Source organism: Diadema setosum, chromosome 9 (genome assembly GCF_964275005.1).
Source record: "Diadema setosum chromosome 9, eeDiaSeto1, whole genome shotgun sequence".
Classification (NCBI taxonomy): domain Eukaryota; kingdom Metazoa; phylum Echinodermata; class Echinoidea; order Diadematoida; family Diadematidae; genus Diadema; species Diadema setosum.
Window position 1 is genome coordinate 15159672 of NC_092693.1, and position 24422 is coordinate 15184093.

Below are 24422 nucleotides of genomic sequence, written 5' to 3' on the forward strand. Positions count from 1 at the left end.
AGTTCATTACTAATACTAAACAGCGTATGCATTCCATTCATGTGGAGCTAGATACCTCTATAGCAACATAAAGCCTGTCTTCAACTCCGTTGATAGAACAATGACAACCTGAAATTTCAAAGAGATGAGCGAGACGCTATATACACCTGGCCTAGAGTTAATTTATTCAGTTCTCATTCCTACTTCAAGTTGGGTTATGTTATTGTAATCATTCCCATCTGCAGTATAACAAAACCAAAGTGAGGGAAAAGGGGAGAGAAAAACGAGAGGTGGCAAAAGGAAAACTGCATGCACAACTGCAATCCATAGCATTGCGTGTGACAAGTGAAACAAATGTTTTAGTTGTTATAGCAGTGTTTTATGAGCATAAACAGACAAATAGACAGACAATGTCAAATTTAAAAACCATCAATTTAATGTCAGAGAAGATGGTAAACAAGATGCATTGAAACCGTAACTAAATCGAACATATTCAGATGTAACATTCTTGAATTAAAAACAAGATAAAGAAAAATAATGTCCACGTCAGGATTAAAAAAAAAAACGCCGCACGAACATGCATTATATTCTTGATGCAAAGTTCCAAGGATTGTCTCATTAATTTAAAAGCAATGATTCCCTTACCACCACCAGCACCACACCACAATGACGTCTCTAAAATCAATGGTAGCACATATCATTGTATCTTGCATTGAATTAGCTCCCTTTTCCTAAACTACCAGTGAAACGTGCCATATTATATGGTGTAATTCGATCAGTAGTGATTGACTTTAAAGAAGAAAGATAATGCAACAAATTGAATGCTTACCACATTGCTTATAGGGCTATTCCAGTTTGGTACTGATCTGTTCTATTCTCCCAGATGCCAACAACACATATCACCTATGGCTAAACTAGTGAAACAGCCATGACGAAAATAAACGACAGAGAACCCTGTCAAAATCACTACACTAATTGGAAAGGTATTGCCCGAAATTCCTCATATAATATGAAGCAATATCAAGTCACTTCCTTCCCTGCCTGTCTTTAACTCCGTTTTTGTCAAACAATAACAACCTGGAATTCTAAACAGATAAGCGAGACGCCATACACCTGGACTAGAGTTAATTAATTCAGTTCCCATTCCTGTTAGTTATGTAAACGTACACGTTCCTAAATATCCTGCTACAGTATAACAAGAACAAAATCTAAATGAAGAGAAAAGGAAAGAGAAAAAGAATGGTAGCAAGCGTGGCACTGTTTCAAGGGGCAATTTACAACATTACGCGTGACAAAATTAATGAAGCAAACCCAACCTCCAAACTCCAATACAAAACAAGGGAAATAGAGTAGCTGTGTTCATGACATCAGAGTGAAGCTGAACTGCTGAAAAAAAGAAAAGAAAAAAGAAATAAAAGGAAAAAGTCCTGCGGGACTCGATTAACTTCTCTCCTTCCGGTCGGGCATTATAAACACGCAGCGTGCTAAGCGATTCTGCCACACGGAAGATCCGAAGATCCTGTGCGAAACTTAAATCTATCTATGTATGCTATACACAACACAAATTTACATTGATATTCAGTTTTTTTGCGATATACGTCAAGTGACTGATAGCGCTGTTCAACTTCCCACGAGTGGCCGCGTGGATTCGATCAATATACAGTTACAAAGATAAATCGGGAATCGTTTCGACCAGATTCCATTCTCATTTTCAGTGATCGACAACGAAAATAATGTTAAGTAGCGACTTGAAGTATAATATAATATTGAGAAATATTCGTGAAGTCCAATTCTTTATGCAGTCCTACATAATTCAGATGAAATTGTTTCTGTCATGCAACCAATTGAAAATTTCGTGTGGTGTCGGCGTGTCCAAGTAAGTTGATTGGAAAGGATATGTGAATGAATATTTACCAATAGGTCTTTATATTGTAAAAAAAAAAATCAAACATGGCCATGCGGTCTTTTAAGAGCCATCTTCACTTTAACATTTGTAATTTCAAGTCCAAGTTGCCAGTCAAAGCAATGTGGTCTCCAACACAAAACAAAGGGATATTGTGTGTGTGTGTGTGTGTGTGTGTGTGTGTGTGTGTGTGTACGTTTACATGAAAACGTGATTTCTACATGGACGAAGGTGAATACTCCATAAAAGAAAAAAAGCAAAAGATGTAAGTATTTTGTTTCGTGTTCTTATGGGGTTCGAACCCGTACGTGGGCAACCTCACGTATCTTGTGACGTCGCCTTTATCCTCTCGGCCATACGTCTCGACGAGAAAATATGAGGAATGTAAACTTATGTATGTGAAAGATGAATCAGGAATCGTTTCGTCCACATTCCATTCGCATTTTCAGTTTTTAGCTGCAAAATTATCAACCTGATGAGGAGATTTGAAAAAATAAAATGCATGATTACTGCAGCTTATTGTCTGAGCTACCATATACTTAAGTTTCAGAGGAAATGGAGCAAAATCAGCTGAAATAAAGGTGGTGAAACGTTGTCAAGTCAATGCATGGTTTAAAAAAAAAAAAATCACCTCCCTTAGACATAACACGTCAACTTGTCTGATTTTGAGTCTTTACCTTTAATCACAATTTGAAGTATGATGGTAAGTCTTCTCGAACTAAGAGTGTGGAACGGAAGCTTCTACGTGAAAGATGAATCATGACGATCACCCGTGACCGACACATCTTTAAAGGGATCAGTTATTAGAGGTGGAAGACCTCGTGCCAAGATATTGTTTCAGCAATTCCAAAGCAATGATACCCTTACATTTAGGTATACCATAATTTCCCTCTGAAATCATTGGTATTATTCATGTACAATTGCTTGCCTTGTCCATAAACTTTGCTTTATAAACTTTCAGTGAAAGGTGTTATAACATAATTCTGTAACGCCATTAGCAGTGATTGACTACATAAATAAAGATATATCAAATTGAACGCTTAGCGCGTATAAAAGGGGGATTTTAGCCTGATGTTGTGTTATTCACTGCTCAGATACCAACAACACTCATCACCTACGGTTACGTATAGAGAAATAGCCATGGCGAAAATAAGGTTTTCCTTTTCTTTGGCAGATAGACACACAACCCCTTTGAACACACTATAATTGACATGGAGGGACATGAAAAAGTTCATTACTACTACTAAACAGTGATGCCTTCTACTCATGTGGCACAAGATACCTCTATAGCAGCATAAAACCTGTCTACAATTCCGTTATTGGGTCAAACAATAGCAACCTGGAATTTCAAAGAGACGAGCGAGACGCCATACACCTGTCCTAGAGTTAATTTATTCAGTTGCCATTCCTGCTCCAGTTGAGTTATGTAAATTATTTTCCGACCTGTCTTGTGCAGTGTAACAGGAACAAACGTAGAGAAAAGGAAAGAGAAAACGAAAGGTGGCAAGCGGGGCACTGTATATCAAGGGCAATTTACAACATTACGTATGATAAATGAAGCAAATCCAACCTCCAGCCTCCGACAAAAAAAAAAAAAAAGGGAACTTGAGTGACTGTGTGCCGTGGGGTAATGACATCGGAATGAGGCTGAACTGCCAAAAGAAAAACAAAGAAAGAGAGAGAGAGAAAAAAAAATAATAGCGTCCTGCGGGTCCCGAACATCTCGTCCTGAGGTAGTGCATAATGACCATGCAGCGCGCTAAGCGACTATAAAGCCACACGGCTGTCCCGAAGATTGGATGTGAAATTCATATCTTTATATCATTTACAACATGAAAAAGTTCATTACTACTACTAAACAGTGATGCCTTCCATTCATGTGGCACAAGATACCTCTATAGCAACATAAAACCTGTCTACAACTCCGTTATTGGGTCAAACAATAACAACCTGGAATTTCAAAGAGATGAGCGAGACGCCATACACCTGGACTAGAGTTAATCAATTCAGCTCCCATTCCTGCCAGTTATCTAAACGTACATGTTCCTACCTATCCTGTTACAATATTACAAGAACCAATGAAGAGAAAAGGAAAGAGCAAACGAAAGGTGGCAAGCGGGACACTGTAACAAGGGGCAATTTACAACATTAAGTGTGACAAAATTAATGAAGCAAACCCAATCTCCAAACTCCAATACAAAACGAGGGAAATAGAGCAGCCGTGTTCACGGGTTACGTATACTTGGTAAAATAATACGATAAATGACATCGGAGTAAAGCTGAATTGCCGGAAAAAAAAAAAAAAAAAAAGAAAGAGAAAACTTCCGCGGGAGTCGAACTTCTCGCCTTCCGGTATGGCGTTATGAACACCCAGCGCGCTAAGCGATTACGCCATATGGCTGTCCTGGAGATTCTATGCGAAACTTAAATGTATGATTATACTGTCGTGACAGTGCTGACTGAGATGGCGCTATTCAACTTCCCACAAGTGGCCGCGTGGATTCGACCAATATACAGTTGCAAAGAACAATCGGGAATCATTCCGTACAGATTGCATTCTCATTTTCAGTTTTTAACTACAAAATTGTCGACCTGATGAGGAGATTTGAAAATATAAAATGCATGATGACTGCAGCTTATTGTCTCAGCTACAACATATTTATGTTTCAGAGGAAATGGAGCAAAATCAGATGAGGTAAAGGTGCTTAAACGTTGTCAAGTCAATGCATGGTTTGAAAAAAAATCACCTCCCATAGACATAACACGTAAACTTGTCTGATTTTGAGTCTTTACCTTTAATCACAATTTCTAGTATGATGACGTCATCATATATCAAAACCATCACATGGACTTGAGAGGCAAATGTTCAAAGTACAACATATCTGAATTTGGGATAATATTGAGCTTAAACAACAGAGATACGAGCAAATGAATGTCAGAAACAGTACCTCAAAAAATCAATTCCACTTTTTTTATATAAAATGACGATTTGATGACGTCATCGCGTTTCTCTGGCAATACTGATACTTGGAATGTTATTTACAATTCATATGCTTTTGTAATATGCAATAGAAATATAGGGTCAACGGACGATTTAAAGAGCTATGACGAAATAAACAAAGACATGTTTTTTCACTATATTTGCAGAAAGACGCGCGTGCGGAATTTCAACTTTGACGCCTGTGCATTCCTTTGTTATGGGTCGAAATCGATCGGAAATCAACGGATACTGTTACTCAAAGTATCAGGAATCCAAATCAGTCAAAAAAATTGCATTTCCATGTTTCTTAAGCGCTCTGCGCGCGAAATTGCGCGGACGGACGCGCACGCGAGAAAATGTTTGAAACGCTTATAATTGTCTGAAACTTCGAGATTTCCCATTGGGAAGTCGTTTTGAGCCTTTTAACATTTTGACGCGCGCTTACGCGCGCCTAATGATGACCTGGGTAACTAGCGTTAGAAAGTAAGATAGAGCGTGACCTGAACTTTATGTCCAGCGAAAATGATACAGAAATGACATCTAGTTATGAAGTTATGATCGATCATGTGACAAGGTCCGAAAATCACAAAATGGCGCCTAGATGACGTCATAGATATGTTACTGTCATGAAAACCTTATTGTGGCTAGATATTGTTATGAGACATGTTGACTGAAAATGTCATGTCATTCCGTGATGTCATTGTTGAGATATTGACGACACAAAATGTGGCAGAAAGAAAGAAGAATAAAAAAAAAGAGAAATTTTGACAATTACAATAGGTGATACGCTGATAGCGTATCACCTAATAAAGAGAGATTTTGACAATCACAATAGGTGATACGCTGATAGCGTATCACCTAATTACAGTTTATACCGTTACATGTACATAATGTAGTGAAAATACTATCTCGACGGAAGAATTTCATGAATTTGACCATGGACCTGTTAGGTCCATGATTTAACAGTACTCTATTCTGTTATGTTCGGGCCTTATTTTCCTGTACAGATATTTTCGCGAATACGGAGACAAACATTTCGCGAAGTGTTGCTTTCGCGATTTGACACAGCCATCATTATGCCCAATAATGTCTGTGCGCAATATTTTCGCAGGTTTGCAGCCCATCGCAAAATTCGCATAAATTCAACCCTCGCGAAAATAACAGCTTTTGGCACTGGTATCTGTAGGACGAGTTCGAGAGCTAGCTGTAGTCTACGCTGCGCAAAAACAACCAGCCTGACAACGTGATTTATTGTCCGACAGAATATGTAGCTGTTACGAGCACTAGGCATCATGGCCACTCCAAGGATTAGAAACCCTATGCTTCGTGCTATCTATGAGCACAATACAAACGAGAGGTTTCAGAGGAGCTGTCTTCACAAATTTTACGATATAAACAAGGTGTGAATTCGTTCCGTGAGTACAACTAGTATAGGCCTACGTACAACTTGTCAACAGTGCGTGCAGGCTTTAGACCCATGTATTGTGTTTCGTGTCATGTAGCAGTAATGTCACTGACGTTCGTATGTATATGCTGCATTGAATTGCATTGGCCATTTATAAGCAGGGAGATATGGACCACCTCCCTGTTTATAGCCATTGAATTGCATTGTAAATCAAACTTGATGAGATAGAGTCTACTGAGTAACAAAACTTTACTGCCTTTTATATGTATCACATACTGATGTTCAATACTGCAAAAGTCTAGATGCAACAGTAGCTACACGCAGCCGCTGTCGCGAAGCGACAGGGCTGCACGGCTACTCCTTCGCAGACGTTGTCATTTTTCAGTGGTGGTTGTGCGACTCCTTCATGAATATCTTTTTTAATCGTGGAAAACTAAAATATAAGGAATCCCCGTAATCTATGATAATCATCCAATAATCGGTATGCGTATTTTTTTTTAATTACGTCAAAAACCTACCGAAATAAGTCCTTAAAATCAGGTCTGTGAGCGTCCGTATTGCTTCACTCCTCATCTTCTGCGTGTTATTGAATGGCAATCACTCTCCTATGCTACAACGTAGGTAGTCGGAGGTAGTCGGAGTGACGTCATATCATGAGAGCAGCACGCGCGAAAATACATGGTAGAAGACGACAAGCTTTATATACGTAACACACGAAACGCACGGGCGTACGTAAAATGCTAACACCGTACCTAGGGTTGAGCGTTCGTGGCTGTTCGTTTATTTTGTGAATCATCGCACAATCTACTCCGAAAAATTCAACAATAAGGTTTGGATACCAACAAAACACCAAATTCAACTCAACCATCAGCAATATACGATATAGGTGGGTGGTATTACTGTTAAAATCAAACAAAATAAAAGACATTTTTGTGGTCTTGCCGTCAAAAGCGACAGTCGTTTACGTACGTTTAAACACTAGTACATGTCAGACTGCTGTGCTGTGCACAGTGGTCTGGTCAGGCTAGATGCAACAGTAAAAGAGGAGAGAATAACACTGACCAACACTGTCACTGTCACTGCCACTGCATGCCACTGCACTGGGTCACACTGTCACTAACAAATTACTGAATTAGGTGATCCGAGTATCCTCTCGGATCACCTTCTGTATCTGTACTGATTCTTTGTTCTTCTTCTTCTTCTTCTTTATTTCTGGACAAAATTTGTGCATCTATTAACTCAGAAAGTTCTCAGAGTATCAATTTCAAACTTATAGCATATAGTAGCCCGACCAGACACTGTTACGCTATGCGAAAACAGCGTCTGACGAGCACGGCATGCAGCCTCGAAGTGAGGAACCTCATCACAACTACAAAACGTAGGAACATGTATACTTTTCTCCTTTAAACAGAATACTTTACTCACGTTAAATGCATGTTTCTATTACAGAAGAATATTTCGCCACACTGGGTCCATGGAGACCACTTGCGATAAGTCCGTGAAACAAATAAATGACACTTTCTGGCGCAATTCCTGACCGTCGGGCTTCGTCGTTGCAGGATTCAAAATGGCGCCTTGACTTATGCGCATGCGTGACCGGATGTGCTCCAGAGCGAGCGCGTGTGCGTTGAAAGTGTCGAACAAACCTTGGCGTCTGCTACACAATAACCGTGGTATGGAGCTCAATGTTCCTCGCCCGACCAGACGCCAGCCGCCGCCAAGCCCAGTACAGTTTATAGCCCTATACTAGTAACCGTGCGTACGCTGCTTGAGTGTAGCAGCACGGTCGACAGCGCGACCTTTTGAAAGGGCATTCACATCACGTGACCACCCGATATCTAAACTTGGCCTGGCGTGAAAGATTGTGTACGGTGTGGACATGCTGGATATGATGATCAATTTCGGTAAGTTTCATTACGTACATTTGAATACTGATAGCATCAGATATAGAGTAAATATTGAAGAGTATACTCGATGAGTTTGAGGTGACAAAAATGATAGTAAGTATCAAAAGTCAAAGATATCGTAATACGATTACGTCGCTCTCCTAGTGGTTGGTGGTCGCACTCGTACAGCCCTGTCGCGACGTACCATGTACAGCGACTGGGCTATGTATAGTTAAGCATATAGATGATCATCAGATCATGTCCCAAAGACGACATATCTAATGTATCATTGTGATTGGTCAACCGTGACGTCACTAGCTATGATGTCATTATATGAAAACACATTTTCATTCATATCTCATTAATGGAAAGGAATTTTTCAATGAAATTTACGTCACATTTATTTCAAGTCAAGCGCATTCTACTCATATTATCAAAATTCATATTTATTATTAAAGAGCGCGCGCGTCGCGTTAAAATATTTGTATGCTCCATTTGAGCTCAAATTTTTTTTGCACCCGTTTCAGACCATTTGGAGCATTTTTTTAAAAATTGAAAAAAATGGACGGATGCGTACGCGCGCGCGCGCATATACACACGCACAGCTCATATGCAATAGAAATTTCCTGTTTTTTCACTTTGATCGGATGTCTGAAATGTCAAGGAATATTTCTACCAAGTTTCCAGTCAATCCGACTCAATATGACGTCATACGGGCCCGTCAAAGTTGAAATTGGGCGCGCGCGTCAATGGCGATATACAGTGCAACTATGCCAAAAACCGCCAATTTTAAATCCGATTTTACTTGTCAGGATGGACGGTGACCCCCCATTTTCTTTACATATTTTGGAAGCTGATGAGTTGTACATGTCATTTCATGGGTTGGCGATACTGAAAAAATGATTAAAAGATATCAAATTTCGTGATAAAGTAAAAAGAGTAAATTTTCAAAATGACGTCATCAAATTTCAAGTTCATTCGAGCGTATCTCACTTATCCTTTGCCGATTTTCACCCAAATTTCAGTATGTTGTAGCTTATTAAATGCTCTTTCATAAATGTATGACACAATTTTGATTGGATGATGGGATCACCTCGTAAAAATGGATTGAAGGTAACCTTGTCAAATTTGACCAGTTTACGTGTTATCTCTATGGGAGTGCAGTTTTTCTGGAAATGAAAATTGACATGACTATCTTTATCGAGCACTGGCTCACTTATGCTTCAGTGAATTTCTCCCAGATTTTAATATGTTGTAGCTGAGACTTTTGGCTATCGTAACTGTGCCCTTCGTTTTTTCATGCGATGTCGGGATCGCGTCAAAAAACTTGGTTGAAATTAAAGCTTATCTTTGATGTATTGAAATATTTCTTTCTTTCTGCAACTTTTTTTTGCAATAACTCAAGAAAAACAGCCCCTATCACCCCCATATTTTGCACATGTTTAGTTCATGTCACGTACATCATTTCATAAAATAACAACTACTTGACCGGACACCATCTTGGGTAAATTAAGGTCAAAGGTCATAAATGTTTCATCCTGTGTCTTGGTAAATACATGTCCTATCTTTCCCATATTTTGCACACGCAAAGACCATGTTACAAGAATCATTTCACAAAATAACCACTTTTTGCTCAGATGCCATCTTGGGTGTAAGTGGGGTCAAAGGTCATATGTACTTCTTTCTGTATCTTCGTTATGACGTGTTATCTCTATGGGAGGGAATTTTTCTAGGTGTGAAAATTGACATGATTGTCCTTATCGAGCACTAGCTCACTTACCCTTCGGTGAATTTCTTCCAGATTTTAATATGTTGTAGCTGAGACATTGGGCCATCGACACTGTGCCCTTTGTTTTTTCTTAGGGTGTCGGGATCAGGTTAAAATACTTGGTTGAAATTAAAGGTTATCTTCGATGTATTGAGATATTTCTTTCTTTCTGCAACTTTCTTTGCAATAACTCAAGAAAAACAGCCCCTATCACCCCCATATTTTGCGCATGTTTAGTTCATGTCACGTACATTATTTCATTAAAAAAAAAAAACAACTACTTGATCGGACACCATCTTGGGTATGTAAATTAGGGTCAAAGGTCACAAATGTTTCATCCTGTATCTTGATGAATACATGTCCTATCTTTCACATATTTTGCACACGCAAAGACCATGTTACAAGAATCATTTCACAAAATAACCACTTTTTGCTCAGATGCCATCTTGGGTGTGCAAAGTGGGGTCAAAGGTCAAATATACTTTGTTTTGTATCTTCGTTAGTGTATACGGAATTCAGTACCAAAGATGGCAGGTCTGACTCGCTTTTCTAAATGAGATTATAAACATCACACGGCTGCAATGCCCCCTAAACACAGATGAAACCTGTATGGTCATGCCTAATGGGATCAGGACTCAAATCATTGATTTTCGAATACATCGGATCACCTACTTTGTCAACTTGATGACAAATTCCAAGTCTAGTTAATCCTGGCCTCGCAGCATTGAATGAAGACACACATTGACACAATTTAGTTTACTGCCTGGCCCTGGGCCTGGCAGTTTTGATCACATTCTCAGCTTATTTTCTCCCAAGTTACAGAAAAGGAGGGCAGCAGGGTGGCACTCGTCATTTGGCTCTCTGGTCTTTTGTCTTAATTTATATTTTAAGTTTCTGCCATCTCAATTCTGAGAAAGAAATATGGAAAATGTTTTTTCTTGTGTAGCTGTATTAAAAACAATTAGGCCCTATGGATAATACAGCATTCATTGAGTATCACATTTCTTATTCCCCTGTTTTTAATTTGCCACATAGTTGCTGACTGATATCAAATTTGGGCAGTTGGGTTTGTGCACCACTGCTTCCGTGGATGTGGTTGTCTTGTATACAATATGTGGCAAGACATTAACTGTCTTAGCATCCACACAGAAGACCACAGAGCCAACAATGCAACATGATTGCCTCCCTTCTGCCACGACAAAATGCTACACTTGGACTTTATATCTAACCTGGCTACTTCAAGCCAGGGTGCAAAAGATTAATACTTCTATCCTATTAGTTATTAGTGGTGCAAATACAATGATAGCAACCTGCATGATGTGGATAACACAAGTCGAGAATTTGAAAACCGAGTCTAATCGTGGTAGTACGTGAAAGGTTTTTTTTCCCTATGTGTTATTTTGAGGAAAAACTTTTAACCCCCCCCCCCCCATTAAATGACAAAAAAAAAAAAATCACAGATTGGACGATACTGTTTAGTCATGTCTTTTGAAACTAACTGACGTTTAATCAAAGGTAGACAAGTTTCCTTTGTTGAACTTTGTAGTATACCAGTGCTTCAAGTTTTACACCCATGATTGCTTTCTGCTCCAGTGGTACAGCTGTGATTTGAACAAACTGCCTCAGTGGCTGTCCACTAAGTTTGTGCAGTGTAGCCTAGACCAGGGCACCGAGCTCTTCCTTGACCAGTGCTATGAGAAGTCCGGATGGTTCCTGACCCAGGCTTGGCATTCAGTGGCAAAAGGATTCTTGACTTATGTCATGTCCCCCACATCAGCTAATGGGTAAGGATCTGGATTTCATAATCATCCCCATTTACATTCATGTGCATGAATTTTAGCTGGGTTGGAAAGGATTTTTTTTCCTCTTATTATGCCTCCGCCACGAAGTGGTGCCGGAGGCATTATGTTTTCGGGTTGTCCGTCCGTCCGTACGTCCGTACGTCCGTCCGTCCGCTTTCGTTTACGCGATAACTTGAGTAATATTTACTGGAATTTTACCAAACTTGGTCCAAGTATGAAGTATGATGGGGCAATTATTTGATTAGATTTTGGGTGAAATCGGCTGAAGGTCAAAGGTCAAAGGTCAAGGTCAAATCATGAAATTGTATCCGTTTACGCGATAACTCAAGACTGGGTGGAGCAAATTTCACCAAACTTTGTTGGAGGATGATGTATGATGGGACAATTACTTGATTAGTTTTTCAGTGAAATCGAACAGAGGGCAAAGGTCAAAGATCAAGGTCAAATCCTAAAATTTATCTGTTTACGTGATAACTCAAAACTGGATGAAGCAGCTTTCACCAAACTTGGTCCGAGGATGATGTATGTTGGGACAATTAGTTGAGTAGATTTTAGTGACATTGGCAAGAGGTCAAAGGTCAAAAGGTCAAGGTCAAATGCTACAAATGTTGCAATTTCCCCCATATCTATGCAATGCCCGAAGGTATTTTCTTGAAACTTGGTGTGGACATATACTACTGCGTAAAGATTCTCCAGAGAGAGTTTCATGTCATAAGGTCAAAGGTCAAAAGGTCAAAGGTTAGGTGAAAATGTTGCAATATTACTTTTCTCACAAATGGTTCGATGTATCTTTGTGGAACTTGGCACATATGCATGTACTGTCTGGCAGGGATTATCTAGGGAATTTAGGGGTCATGGGTCAATAGTCAGGGGTCAAAGGTCAAGGTCAACTCCTCAAAATTTTACTATTTCCCTCATATACTAGTACATGCAATGCTTGCATTATTAGTTTCAAAACTTAATACATGCATTACCTAATGGAGATTCTGCGGGAAATTTCCAGCCAGAAGGTCAAAGGTCAAAGGTTAAGGGTCAAAGGCCAGGTTTCAATGCCTCCCCCCCCAAAAAAAAAGTCTATTTTGTACCGTCATCACACTCTTTCTTCGTACCTTGGAAATTACTCAATGCATAAACTTCCCCAAAATTCCCCAAATATGTGTACCTGCACTCTTAGAAAATTATAGCAAACCCAGTTCAAAACATTTCTGACAAACCTGTCATTTCAATATTTTGCCAGTTATGTGAAACTATCATGGATCACACATTGTGAAGACATTGTACTATACGCCTATTGGGAGAATCATGCATTATGGCGGAGGCATCAGTCGCCATAGCGACATTTCTAGTTTTTCCATTGTTTTTTTTTTTTTTCTTTTGTTTTGTTTTTTCTTTTTTTAGCCCATGTAATTTGTTTTGGATGTTTGGACTATTCCATTATTCTTATCCTGTGACTGTGACATTCAGAAGGCTTATATCAAGTCAAAAGTGAGGGAAGACATGTATCATATAGTGAAGAAACATATGAAGATAAGTCTGCATTTTTTTTTATTACTTTGAGGCTCCACTGAAGAATCCACCAAAGTGAAGTCATGAAGAGAGTTCCTTGTTTTATCAACTTACTTTTACCCCTTGGAATATTAGATATTCCAATGGCAGTAAGTTTTGCTGGAATGTTTCATCAAATATTCATGATGTTAATTACTAGTTGGATTCCAGCAAAATTTTTCATAGAAAGATTTGTAGTGAGATGGTCATTTACCTGACTCTCAACCCGCTTTTCCCTGCGAATTGTACCTCGTCAGACTCCTGAGGCGAGGCTCCATGTTCGTGTTCTCACGGGACCAGTTCACACGCCTCCTTGGGGTGTCGGAGACCTGGCGAGGGGATCGTGTCATGGACCTCGGGGCAGGAGACGGGGAGGTCACCAAGGAGATGGAAGCCTTCTTCGAGGAGGTGTACACCACAGAAGTCTCTTGGCCGATGCAGTGGAGGTTATCGGGGAGGGGATACAAGTGAGTTGTGTGTTGTGTGTTGTAGCATTGCACACTGTTTATTTGAGGCAATAATCATTGTAAAGTGAGATGGAAAAGAAATGTGATTTGGCTCTGTACTGGCACATACCATTCTAACTCTTCTTATGCAATGCTGCAATATGACAGACAACTTTGTGTCTACTCACATGAGCAATACACCTGCATCCTGCCAGAATAGCCTGAAGCCTGGCAACCTTGAGTAATGGGCTTTCATGAGATACAGTATTTTTTATGCATTCCTTGGTATTTGCAAAGCCAAAGGGCTTTTGGAAACAAAGAAATATGTGACAAACCTTGTACTACGCGGACATGCATGACGTCATGGATGGGTCAGCCGAGAAGATGTCAATTTCTCAATTCAGAGAGGACTGAGTAATCAGTGTCAGTGAACTTGACATTCAGTTGATCACCCAAATCCAAGGAAAGTTTATGAAGGGACAGATGGCTTAAGGGATCCAATGCCTTCAGTCAGTTAGTAGCTAATTACCCAGCATTTTCCATTGAAGATGTTGGAAGTAAATTTTTTGTGTGCATAAGTTCAACTTCGACCATCATGCTCTGTGTGGGCATTTTGGCCACTTTTGACACTGTTGACATAACTATGCTAGAGAAGCATGGCTTCCAAAACAAGTCTGTTTATGTGAGAGTAAAAATGTTGAGTTGCTACAACAGTATAAAAAAAAAAAGAGATAAAAAAAGTGATTATTTCATTCTGCTTACTTGAATTCAGTCATCGCTATCATTGTTTAAAACCTACATGTATTTTTCCAACTCTGTAAGATTGGACAAGAAAATATCTTTATGATCTAAATTCATCACACAGGGTTCTGCCTACAGAGGAGTGGTCTCACATGAAATCTGGCCACACCTATGATGTGATTGGCTGTTTAAATCTGCTGGACCGCTGTGACCGGCCGCTCACCCTCTTAGCAGACATGAGGGCGTCCCTCTCTCATTCGGGCGTTGTCGTTATAGCAGTGGTGCTTCCGTTTAAGCAGTATGTCGAAACAGGTACAGGATATAAATTAATTACATGATTCTACATATAAATATATGTGATATCTTTCATGTTCTTTGATATATACTGTACACGTCAAGTATTTCGCGAATTTCGTGAGTCGGGTACTATTTGCGAAATTTGATACATGCGAAAATATTGACTCTGATCCCGATGGGAATGTTACGTACGCGTGTACATTTTCTCCGTTCAGTACAGGACTCCACCATCATGAATTTAACCACTCGCGAAATTGTTGGGAATTCCTGATTCGCCATGTCACCATGCCTGAAAAGCAAAAGCAAAAGTACCTTATGTTCATTTTTTATTATGTTTTTCCATTTCTGAAATGCTAATTTGTATGTATCAAGTCATTTTGATTGTTTGTTGATGCAATATATCGTAGAAAATCCCCTATTTAGGTTTTAACAGTAAAGGGACTGTACAGTTCTGGTTGAGGTGAGAATTTAGCTTTTAACGTTTTGCAAGATATTCAGAAACCACTCTATTAGATGTCAAAGAGCATGCAATTCTAAGCAGAATCAAAGGTTTATTTGATGAAAATCGGTTTTGAAATGGCTGAGATATCCAAAAGACAAGGTGAAACAAAGAGATCCTAATAAAAGGTGGCCTGTCGCTTGTTATTATCACTTTTTTTTTATATCTCGGCCATTTCAAAACCAATTTTCATCAAATAAACTTTGAATTCCTCTTAAAATTACATGCTCTTTCATATTTCATAGGAGGTTTCTCATTATCTCACTTAGGAATGTTATAAACCTGAATCCTCACCTCAACCAGTACTGTACCGTCCCTTTAAGTTTGCAAGGCATGCATGACTGAATTGCCATCAAAATTCATGCTGTATTTTCTGTTGTGCAACTTTTTACCATTTCTTTGCAAAGGGGCACCAGGCAACCGACCGTCCGAGGTCATAGAGGTCAAAGGTAAACATTGGGAAGAGCAGGTGCAACGTTTAGTGGAGGAGGTCTTTCATCCAGCCGGCTACCAAGTCAGAAGCTTCTCCAGGGTGCCGTACCTGTGTGAGGGTGATGCCACCACCCCGTTTTACTTGCTGGATGATGCCCTGTTTGTACTAGAAGCTAAAAAGGATGCTGTTGCAGAAGACTCGTGACCAATTCATTGATGATAAATGTTGGCGCCTTCTGAGGAGCTGCCGTAGAAGGCAAATGAAAAAGGACAGGCTGTGAAAGAGGAAAGAAATGATAGTGATATGCTTCTTGAATACTGAATTTTCCCTAATGCTCAATAATTTTGTGCTGCCTTGAAACTTGTTATTGTATGTTTTATGTAGGAGAGACGCGTTGAAAATGCAATCTCCTTTTCGATGTTTGGATACAAATTATGATGCCTGGTTTCCTTCAATGAGAAATCTGCACAAAGTTGCCTCTTAATGTGTATGAGAGTGTCTCAGGAATCAAAACTCTGGCATACCAAAGATTTTTCAACCAAACTGTAATTACAAGGCCTGTGATGATTGCAAATACCTAGATTACTGCCTGTCAAATTTCAGCAAATTTTTGGCTTGTCTCATTGTTTGAGAGTAATGCAGGACAATTACAACAAATCTCAGGTACATGTATTGTTAATGATCAAATGAAAACTATATTAGATGTCATAGGGGTTTCTTAAAAGGGAGTGAAACCCAATATATACAGGCGTATTGAGTGTGTGCAGCAATATCAGTAGAACACATCAGCGAAGGTTTTGGAAAATCGGTCTGTCCATTCAAAGTTATGACATTTTAAAGTTTTAATGCTGCCATCGCTGGATGAGAAGACTACAACAATTTGTGATGCCACTGCAGGACAATAATATGAAATGAAAACAAACAAAATTCCACAAAATTGCATATTTTCACTACAAAATTCCATATTTTCAATGAAAAATGCACATTCCCTCGACTTCAATCACCTTGTTTTCTGATAGAGATAAGTCAAGTGTTCTTTCATTACGTTAGAAAAAGGAAAATATGATGAATTCTCTTTTAATTATGCCCCCGCCATGAAGAGTCGCTATAGGCATTGTTTTCAGGTTGTTTGCCCATCTGTCTGTCTGTCATTCTGTCCTGTCTGTCTCTCTGTCCATAATCAATTTTGTGGACAGTGTAACTTAAGAACCATTTGAGGCATCTAATGTAACTTGCAATGCCTAAAGGTATTTTCCTGAAACTTACTGCATTCATGTATTACCAGATAAAGATCCTCTAGTGAAAGTTTTGGGCCCTGAGGTCAAAGGTTAGTGGTCAAAGGTCAAGTGAAAATGCTAAAATGTCACTTTTTGCTCCATATCTTGGAAATGGCTCGAGGTATCTTCATGAAATCTTCATGAAACTTATGGAATTTGGGGGACATGGGTCAAGGGCCAAAGGTCAGGTTACGTAGAATGCTAAGATTCTACTATTCAACCCTGAAATTACATTTTCCCCCTCAACCTTGGAGATTACTCAGTGCATTCACTTATTTAGACTAGGTGCATTGTTAATACATGCATTCCTGCACAGTGATTCTGTAGGGAAAGATTTTGGTCATGGGGTTAAAGATCAGGTGACATTGTAAAAAAAACTTTTCCCCATATTTTGAAAACAGCTGAAAGTATTGTCATGAGAATTGGACGTTACCAGTTAGTGATTATTTGAAGAAATGTGGGCCAAGGGTTCAAAGGGCAATGGTCAAAGGTAAAGTGAAAGTACTCAAATTGCCAAATACTCACTCTCTTAAACAATTTAGCCATCCATCCAAATGAAACCTAGTTCAAGGAAAGTAAAGACTTAACACCTTTGTGTTGAGCATTACTCTAGACCAACTGGGAGAACCATGTGATATGGCAGAGGCATACCAGTCGCCACAGTCGTCATAGCGACATGTCTAGATTTTGGTTTATTGTCCTGTTATGAAATCATCCAGCTTTAGCCGCTCAGAAACTTTAAAAATCATAACTTTTGAACAGATTGACTGATTAATCTGTGTATTCCAGAATGTTTACAGGGCGCACTGGACATATTTGTTGTTGTTGTTTTAATGACATGTATTAACTTTGTGATGTATGTTAGTACCATGCCATATCCTGCCATCTCACTGTTAATTGCTCTTATATATTTGCTCATCTTCTCATCAAGGCACTGTTACCCTCCCCCTCCCCCTTTTCCGGGGGGGGGGGGGGGGGGGGACAGTTTAGTTTATACAGTGAAGTCCTGTCGACAGATGAAGGAGAAGAAAAATAGAATGACAGAACAACCAGCGGAGGACATCAATAAATGGCTTTTTGATCATGCAGTTGTATGAATATCTAGTAGTATTTTGATCTCTTTATCAAAATTAAGATAACCCTTTGAAGGTGAGGGATATATGGAAACTTTAGCAAGGGTAGACCACAATAGTCAGGAATTTATGATAGTAAGTAAATAAGGGAAAGAAATGTCAGTTTTACCAGACAAATCCTCTCATTCTAATGAAATCATCTTGTATCTGTGTTCGCTATAATGGGGTTCGCCTGTATTCAAATTTGATACAGAGTCTTGTTCTTGATACTCATGTCGGAGCACAATGTAAAACCTATCAAAGGAGAGCCACAAGAATGGGTAACTTCTTTAAAAAAAAAAACAAAATCAGGAAAATGTAAGACAAAAAAATAAGTTGGTGTTGGTGCTGTTGCATATACATTTACATGTATTTCTGAACAACCATAGGCATTATTTTTCTGTATTTTCTATGATACAGACTTCTCTTGTGCTGATATTGTTTCCCGTCATTGCTCCAAGCTAGAAAACTACCTAATCTACCAATGTTTCCAGATGCTTCTAGACTAGACTAGATTACTAAAAGCGTTTTTTGAAAACAAACTTTTGTAGAAAGCAATCATTTGTATAGATTTGAGCATCTTATTGATACGACAGGCTTAGTGTCTGGAACATTGTCTCTTTTATTTATTCTCATTCCTTTGTACTCAGATTTACATTTTTGCTCTGTGGTTTTGTGGTCTCAGCCACTGATGCTGGATCTGCAAATATCAGAACATAACTTTGTTTTGAGGGCATTATTATTCTACATTTTCCTATGTAAGAGTGCTTTTTATTGTGAACTAAAAAATGTAAGTCACTGTAACCTAGATAGAAGAAAAGTTATACTCACATGATGAAAACAGAAAGAAAAGAATATTTATCTTCACTGCCTTTTGTGATATTAGAAAAAAGAATTGTAGTATCCAGTACAAGAATATAAAATACATTTTCACATGCCATTGCTCCTGCCAAATCATGTTTTGTGTTATATGATTGTAAATCAGAATATTCTCACTGTTTTCAAGTCGGCTCTAAAAGAGTAAAATAGGAACAGAGTTGTTGAAGGTTCATCAAAATCTGACTGAAGATGTAAAAAAAAGATTTAGAATTTTAAAGATGCACATGATTTCATGAATCAAAGATATTAGTTGCAACCATGTGTTCAAGGCAGAGGTAATGACGTCATCTACGTAGAAGTCTCCCACTGAACTGTGCACAAATCTTCACTAAATTTCATTTTGTATATGCAATCATCTCGACAAGATGTATCATTTGCACCAAACCATTGTAGGGCTGGGTGTTTTGTTTTAAACCTAGATGTGATGACTTTGGGAGAATGGAAGTTGCAGTTGCTGAATAAACAACTGACGTCACAACGTGAATGTTTGAGTGTAAAAAAACAGGCAAACAATGAGATGGTTATAAAATAAAATGAGAGCACTGCCTCCTCCAGTTTTGTTTGTGCTTGGGGAGAACATGTGGAAAATCCATTTTAAATCCATAATTCATGTCTGATCTGACAAAACTTCCTATCCTTCTGTGAGTTTGATTTACCTTTGTACAGGGAAGCCCAGATTTAACGAGGTCACCATGATTGCCAATTTTACTGTGATACACCAGGCCTTTTTCAAGGACCTGTATGCTGTTAGCATTGATATTCAATCATAAGCAGAGAGAACTATTGCCAAATGCAAGTTCTTTTTTTTTTTTTTTTAATCTGTGATTATACTTTTGTAATTTTTATTCATGACCAGGAGAAAGCCCAGACTGCACACCACTGTCTTACTGAATAATCCAGCTACACTTTGTGTTTAAGCTATCATTTTGACGAATGAAATTGCTGAATTATTTGCCCATTGGCTGTCAGTGCAAAAAATGAGCTTCTTTAAATAGTGCTTTGTAGCTAGGCCGTGATTTGTGCTCCCAAACACTGGTAGCAAAATTTGATAATTTACATTCATGAAGTCGAGAAATTTGGCCGGGTCTCCATAAACCCTCTCGCTGGCGGCCTGACTTTCTCTCCTCTAACAACCGTCTGCTTGCTTCTCTTGAAGTTACTACACAGTGGGAGGGTCTTTTACAAAGGCTGAGCATGTGTTGCAATTTGCTTCCGAGCTAGATTGACTCCATTTAAAAAGACAAAAAACAAAAACAAAACAACAACAACAAAGACGAGACACCAGCATTTCTTGGAAAGGGTTAGGTCAGTTATTTTTGTGTCAGGTAACTTGACTTCTCTGTCAGGTAATTCTATTAATTGGTCGTATTGGTTTCAGGTACATCTATTGTAGATCACTCACGCACATATCTTGTATGGAAGAGGAAGGTACAACTGTAGTACCATCTGGTAACTGACAAGAAAAAAATAACTTCATTGGCCATTTCCAATCATTTGTGGGATGTTCACCTAAAATATGAGAATGCCAAATGTATGGTGTCTCAATTCACTTAACAGAAGTACTCAACTTGATTGGCCTGTGTGATAGCATGAGTAGAAGCTGACCTGCCAAAATTGCAGTATCCTTATAAGACTAAGGAAAAAAGTTGAACCTCCCCCCCTCCCCTCCACTAAAAATACTAAAGCACCCATGAAATTCCAACGTATCCTTGACACCTCCCCCACCCCGTTCCACATACAAAATTTCTTTCAAAATGTTTCATCAAAAATTAGTTTTCTTTCAACTGAGCAGCAAGTGCCAGATACAGCTGTAGATGTTTTGTGTGTGTGTCAGAATAGCACCCTGAAATTGAATAGTACCCTGAAATTGATTATACATGCTCATCTACATCTAAAATCTTTGGGGTCTTCCAGTTAGCAAAGGAAAGTACCAGTAGATAATTCCCACTCATTTTCATCTGTATACAGCACATGTAAAAAGTACTGTTAATTGCCAATGTACAATTGTCTGAGAGAATATTTTTCTCAAACTTAACAAGCTACAATGTATTTTGAACAGATTTACTATAGATGAGTGTTGATGTCAAGAAGGAGGTATTGCACTATGTAGTAGTATTTCAATAGTGCCATATTATGTGCTGGCTACAGAGGAAATCTAGTTCAGCACAGAGGAAAGAATGGGCTTCCAAATTATCAATGTTAAAGGACAAGTTCACCTTCATTAACATAAGGATTGAGAGAATGTAGCAATATTAGTAGAACACATCATTGAAAGTTTGAGGAAAATTGGACAATCCGTTCAAAAGTTATGAATTTTTGAAGTTTTTGTGCAGTCACCGCTGGATGAGAAGACTACTGCAATGTATGATGTCACATGCGTACAACAATATAAGGAAAATTTAAAGAGAATTTCACAAAATTTCATCTTTTGAAAAAAGTACACATTCCCTTGACTCGTTACTGACGTATGTTATGGGTAATATTATTCCCATTGCCTTTAGAAAGAGTCAAGTCAAGTGCTCTTTTATTATGCGAAAAAAAGTGAAAATATGTTGAATTTTCTTTATATTTTCTTTATACTGTTGTACTCATATGACATCACAAGCATTAGTAGTCTCCTCATTCAGCGGTTCCAACACAAAAGTTTAAAAATTCATAACTTTTGCACCGATTGTCCAATTTTCCTCAAACTTTCACTGATTTGTTCTACTAATATTGCTGCATTCTCTCAATCCTTATTTTAATGAAGGTGAACTTGTCCTTTAAATGGCCAGGTAAGACATTTTCACATTAGATGTATGTACACTGTACTACATGAACCTTTCTTCTGAAAACCTCTTAACACTGAGCTGTATTTCATGTTTATGTGGTCATGGTAGCTCTATTTTCTGTTCAGAAATATTTCATATTTGTACTGTTTTACATGTGTAGCATGTTTATGTTTTGAAATTGTTTGTCCGATGAACATAAATTCATATCAGGATGGTTGAAAAGTCTGTCTTGTTTGCATGTAGCATGTTATTGAAGTGTCACTCAAGTTGTACAGTATATATATATATATATATATATATATATATATATATATATATATAGCAATAATAAAGTCACAACAGAGGAATGCAGGGAATGCATTAATAGCCAATCTTGATTTAAAGATTGGCTATTAATGCATTCCCTGCATTCCTCTGTTGTGACTTTATTATTGCTATTTCTAGTACTGCCAATACGCGGATCAACTACAATATATATATATATAAATATACATACATATACATATACATACATATAGTTGTTGTTGAGCACACAGCATAACATTTTTACAGTATTTTTTTCTTGTACATTACACAAGCACATACAAGTTAGTTTTTATGGCATCATCAAATTGCCAAGAGACAGCAAAGTCGATGGAATACAACTTCTTAAAAGTAATTGATTATTGTGTAGAGTTGTTGTTGTTTTTTTCTTAGAATCAGCGCTGGCTGTTGAAAGGAAGTGCAGTAGTGCTGCCTGTCTAGTAAACAGATTGTTGGTTCAAATTCAACCCATGCATGTATGCCAATGATTTTTTTTTTTAAATCATGGCTGGTGCTAAAACACTGAATAATCGGTGATTATGTACATTGATGAAGGGCATCTTGTCAATCAATATTGTAGTAACTACAGTATATAACTTCTACATTCTATTACGTGACATTCATGCATGTCCCCGGAAGGTACTTCATTACTACTGACCGAATTCAACTCGTGCTGCATGTTATTTCCATACTGTAGGAATTATTATGAATGCATGCTTGTAAAAACCTCTTTGACCTAGGACAATAGAAACATTTCATGTAAAACGCCTAACCCAACATTAACTAAAACCAAGAATAGGAAAATGAATTGGTCTTAAGCTGTTCAGTAATGTTGTTTTCAATGTGTGTGTCTATGTGTGTTTGTAACAAAACACAGTGTACTTGAGGCATAAATACCAAGACCTGAACCAATACTTGCACACACACACACATACACACTCTTTTTCACATATTGCCCTCGGGGTGACAAGACTGTGGACCTTGTTCTATATTAGCATATATTCAAAAAAGTTACATATTAATTTTGAATATCTAAAATAATATTTGAGTTTTAAAACATTACAATTTTTAATGTAATCCAAAGCAATACTTCTATTATCATTTGACATCAGCATTGATGATATTTTGCAAAAATGTTTGCAAGACTGAAAGAAGTCTTTAAAAAAAAAAAACTAGAAATGTCGCTACAGCGATTGGTTATACCCCCGCCAAACAACATTTCATAAGCTTTGGTCAAAAAACTGAGGAAGTAGTTAAATCTGCAAGAACTTTCCTTGATCTTCTGCCATTAATATGCCGTTACCATGGCAACGTACTTTCGGGTACTGTCGAAAAATGCGTCTTGCACATCTACAACCAAAGGCACACATCTGTACCAAGTTTCATGGAAATTGGGCAAAAACTGAGGAAGTAGTTTGCAACACAAAATTTTCCATCATTTTGGCTCATAATATGTGAGCTGTTACCATGGCAACATACTTTTTGTCACTGTCAAGAAATGTGTCATGCTGACCTATATCCTAAGACAAACATTCAATATGAATTCCATGAGAATTGGAAGAACACTGATGAAGCAGTTTTGCCATGAAGCATTTTGCCCTATATTTTACCAATAACATGCCTTTACCATGGCAACGCACTTTTTGCCACTGCGGAAATATGTGTCTTGCACATTAACATATTCAGATGAACATCTGTACCTAATTTCATAAAAATTGATCAAAAACTGTGGGAGGAGTTCGCGACGCAAGATTTGTACCCATTTTTGCCCATAATATGCCGTTACCATGGCAGCGTACTTTTGGGTACTGTCAAAAAAATACGTCTTGCACATCTTCAGCCCAAGGCACACATCTGTGCCAAGTTTTATGGGAATCGGTTGAAAACTGAGGAAGTAGTTCGCGACGCAAGATTTGCAACGGACCGACCGCCCGACCGCCCGCCCGACCGCCCGCCCGACCGTCCGCTGATTCCTATATACCCCCTTCAAACTTCGTTTGGCGGGGGTATAAAAAAAAAAAAACAAACTCTCCTGCAGTTCTTGATTTTTGAGCTACAAGGTCTTGTCAGACCCATGAATGATACAAACACACACACTGGAAGTGCACGACTATCATTCTGACACAAGTGCGGCCTTATTTAAAAGTAAAATGTAACTGTGAGACAAGAATTGGAGAAAAAACCGACTCTTACTTCATGGTAGGCCACATCTGAGGCAAAAACACACACATTATAAGCGCACAACAATCATTCTGACACAAGTATGGCCTTAAAGTTAAAGAAACTGCGAGATAAGAATGGGAGAACTGACTTTTATCTCATGGTAGGCCAAATTATTTGAGCTGCAGACGCAAATATGTTCGCTTTGTTGATTTGTTTCAACTTTTGTCATACTT

General features: G+C 38.4%; 1 protein-coding gene across 1 annotated transcript; it reads left to right on the forward strand.

Moving 5' to 3' along the window:
* Positions 1–6150: 6150 nt before the first annotated feature.
* Positions 6151–17024, forward strand: LOC140232955 (protein-L-histidine N-pros-methyltransferase-like). Its single transcript, XM_072313067.1, has 5 exons — positions 6151–6262; positions 11515–11705; positions 13526–13735; positions 14580–14767; positions 15659–17024. The coding sequence occupies exons 1-5, from the start codon at positions 6155–6157 to the stop codon at positions 15886–15888; spliced, it is 927 nt and encodes a 308-aa protein (XP_072169168.1). The 5' UTR covers positions 6151–6154; the 3' UTR covers positions 15889–17024.
* The last annotated feature ends 7398 nt before the right edge of the window (positions 17025–24422 follow it).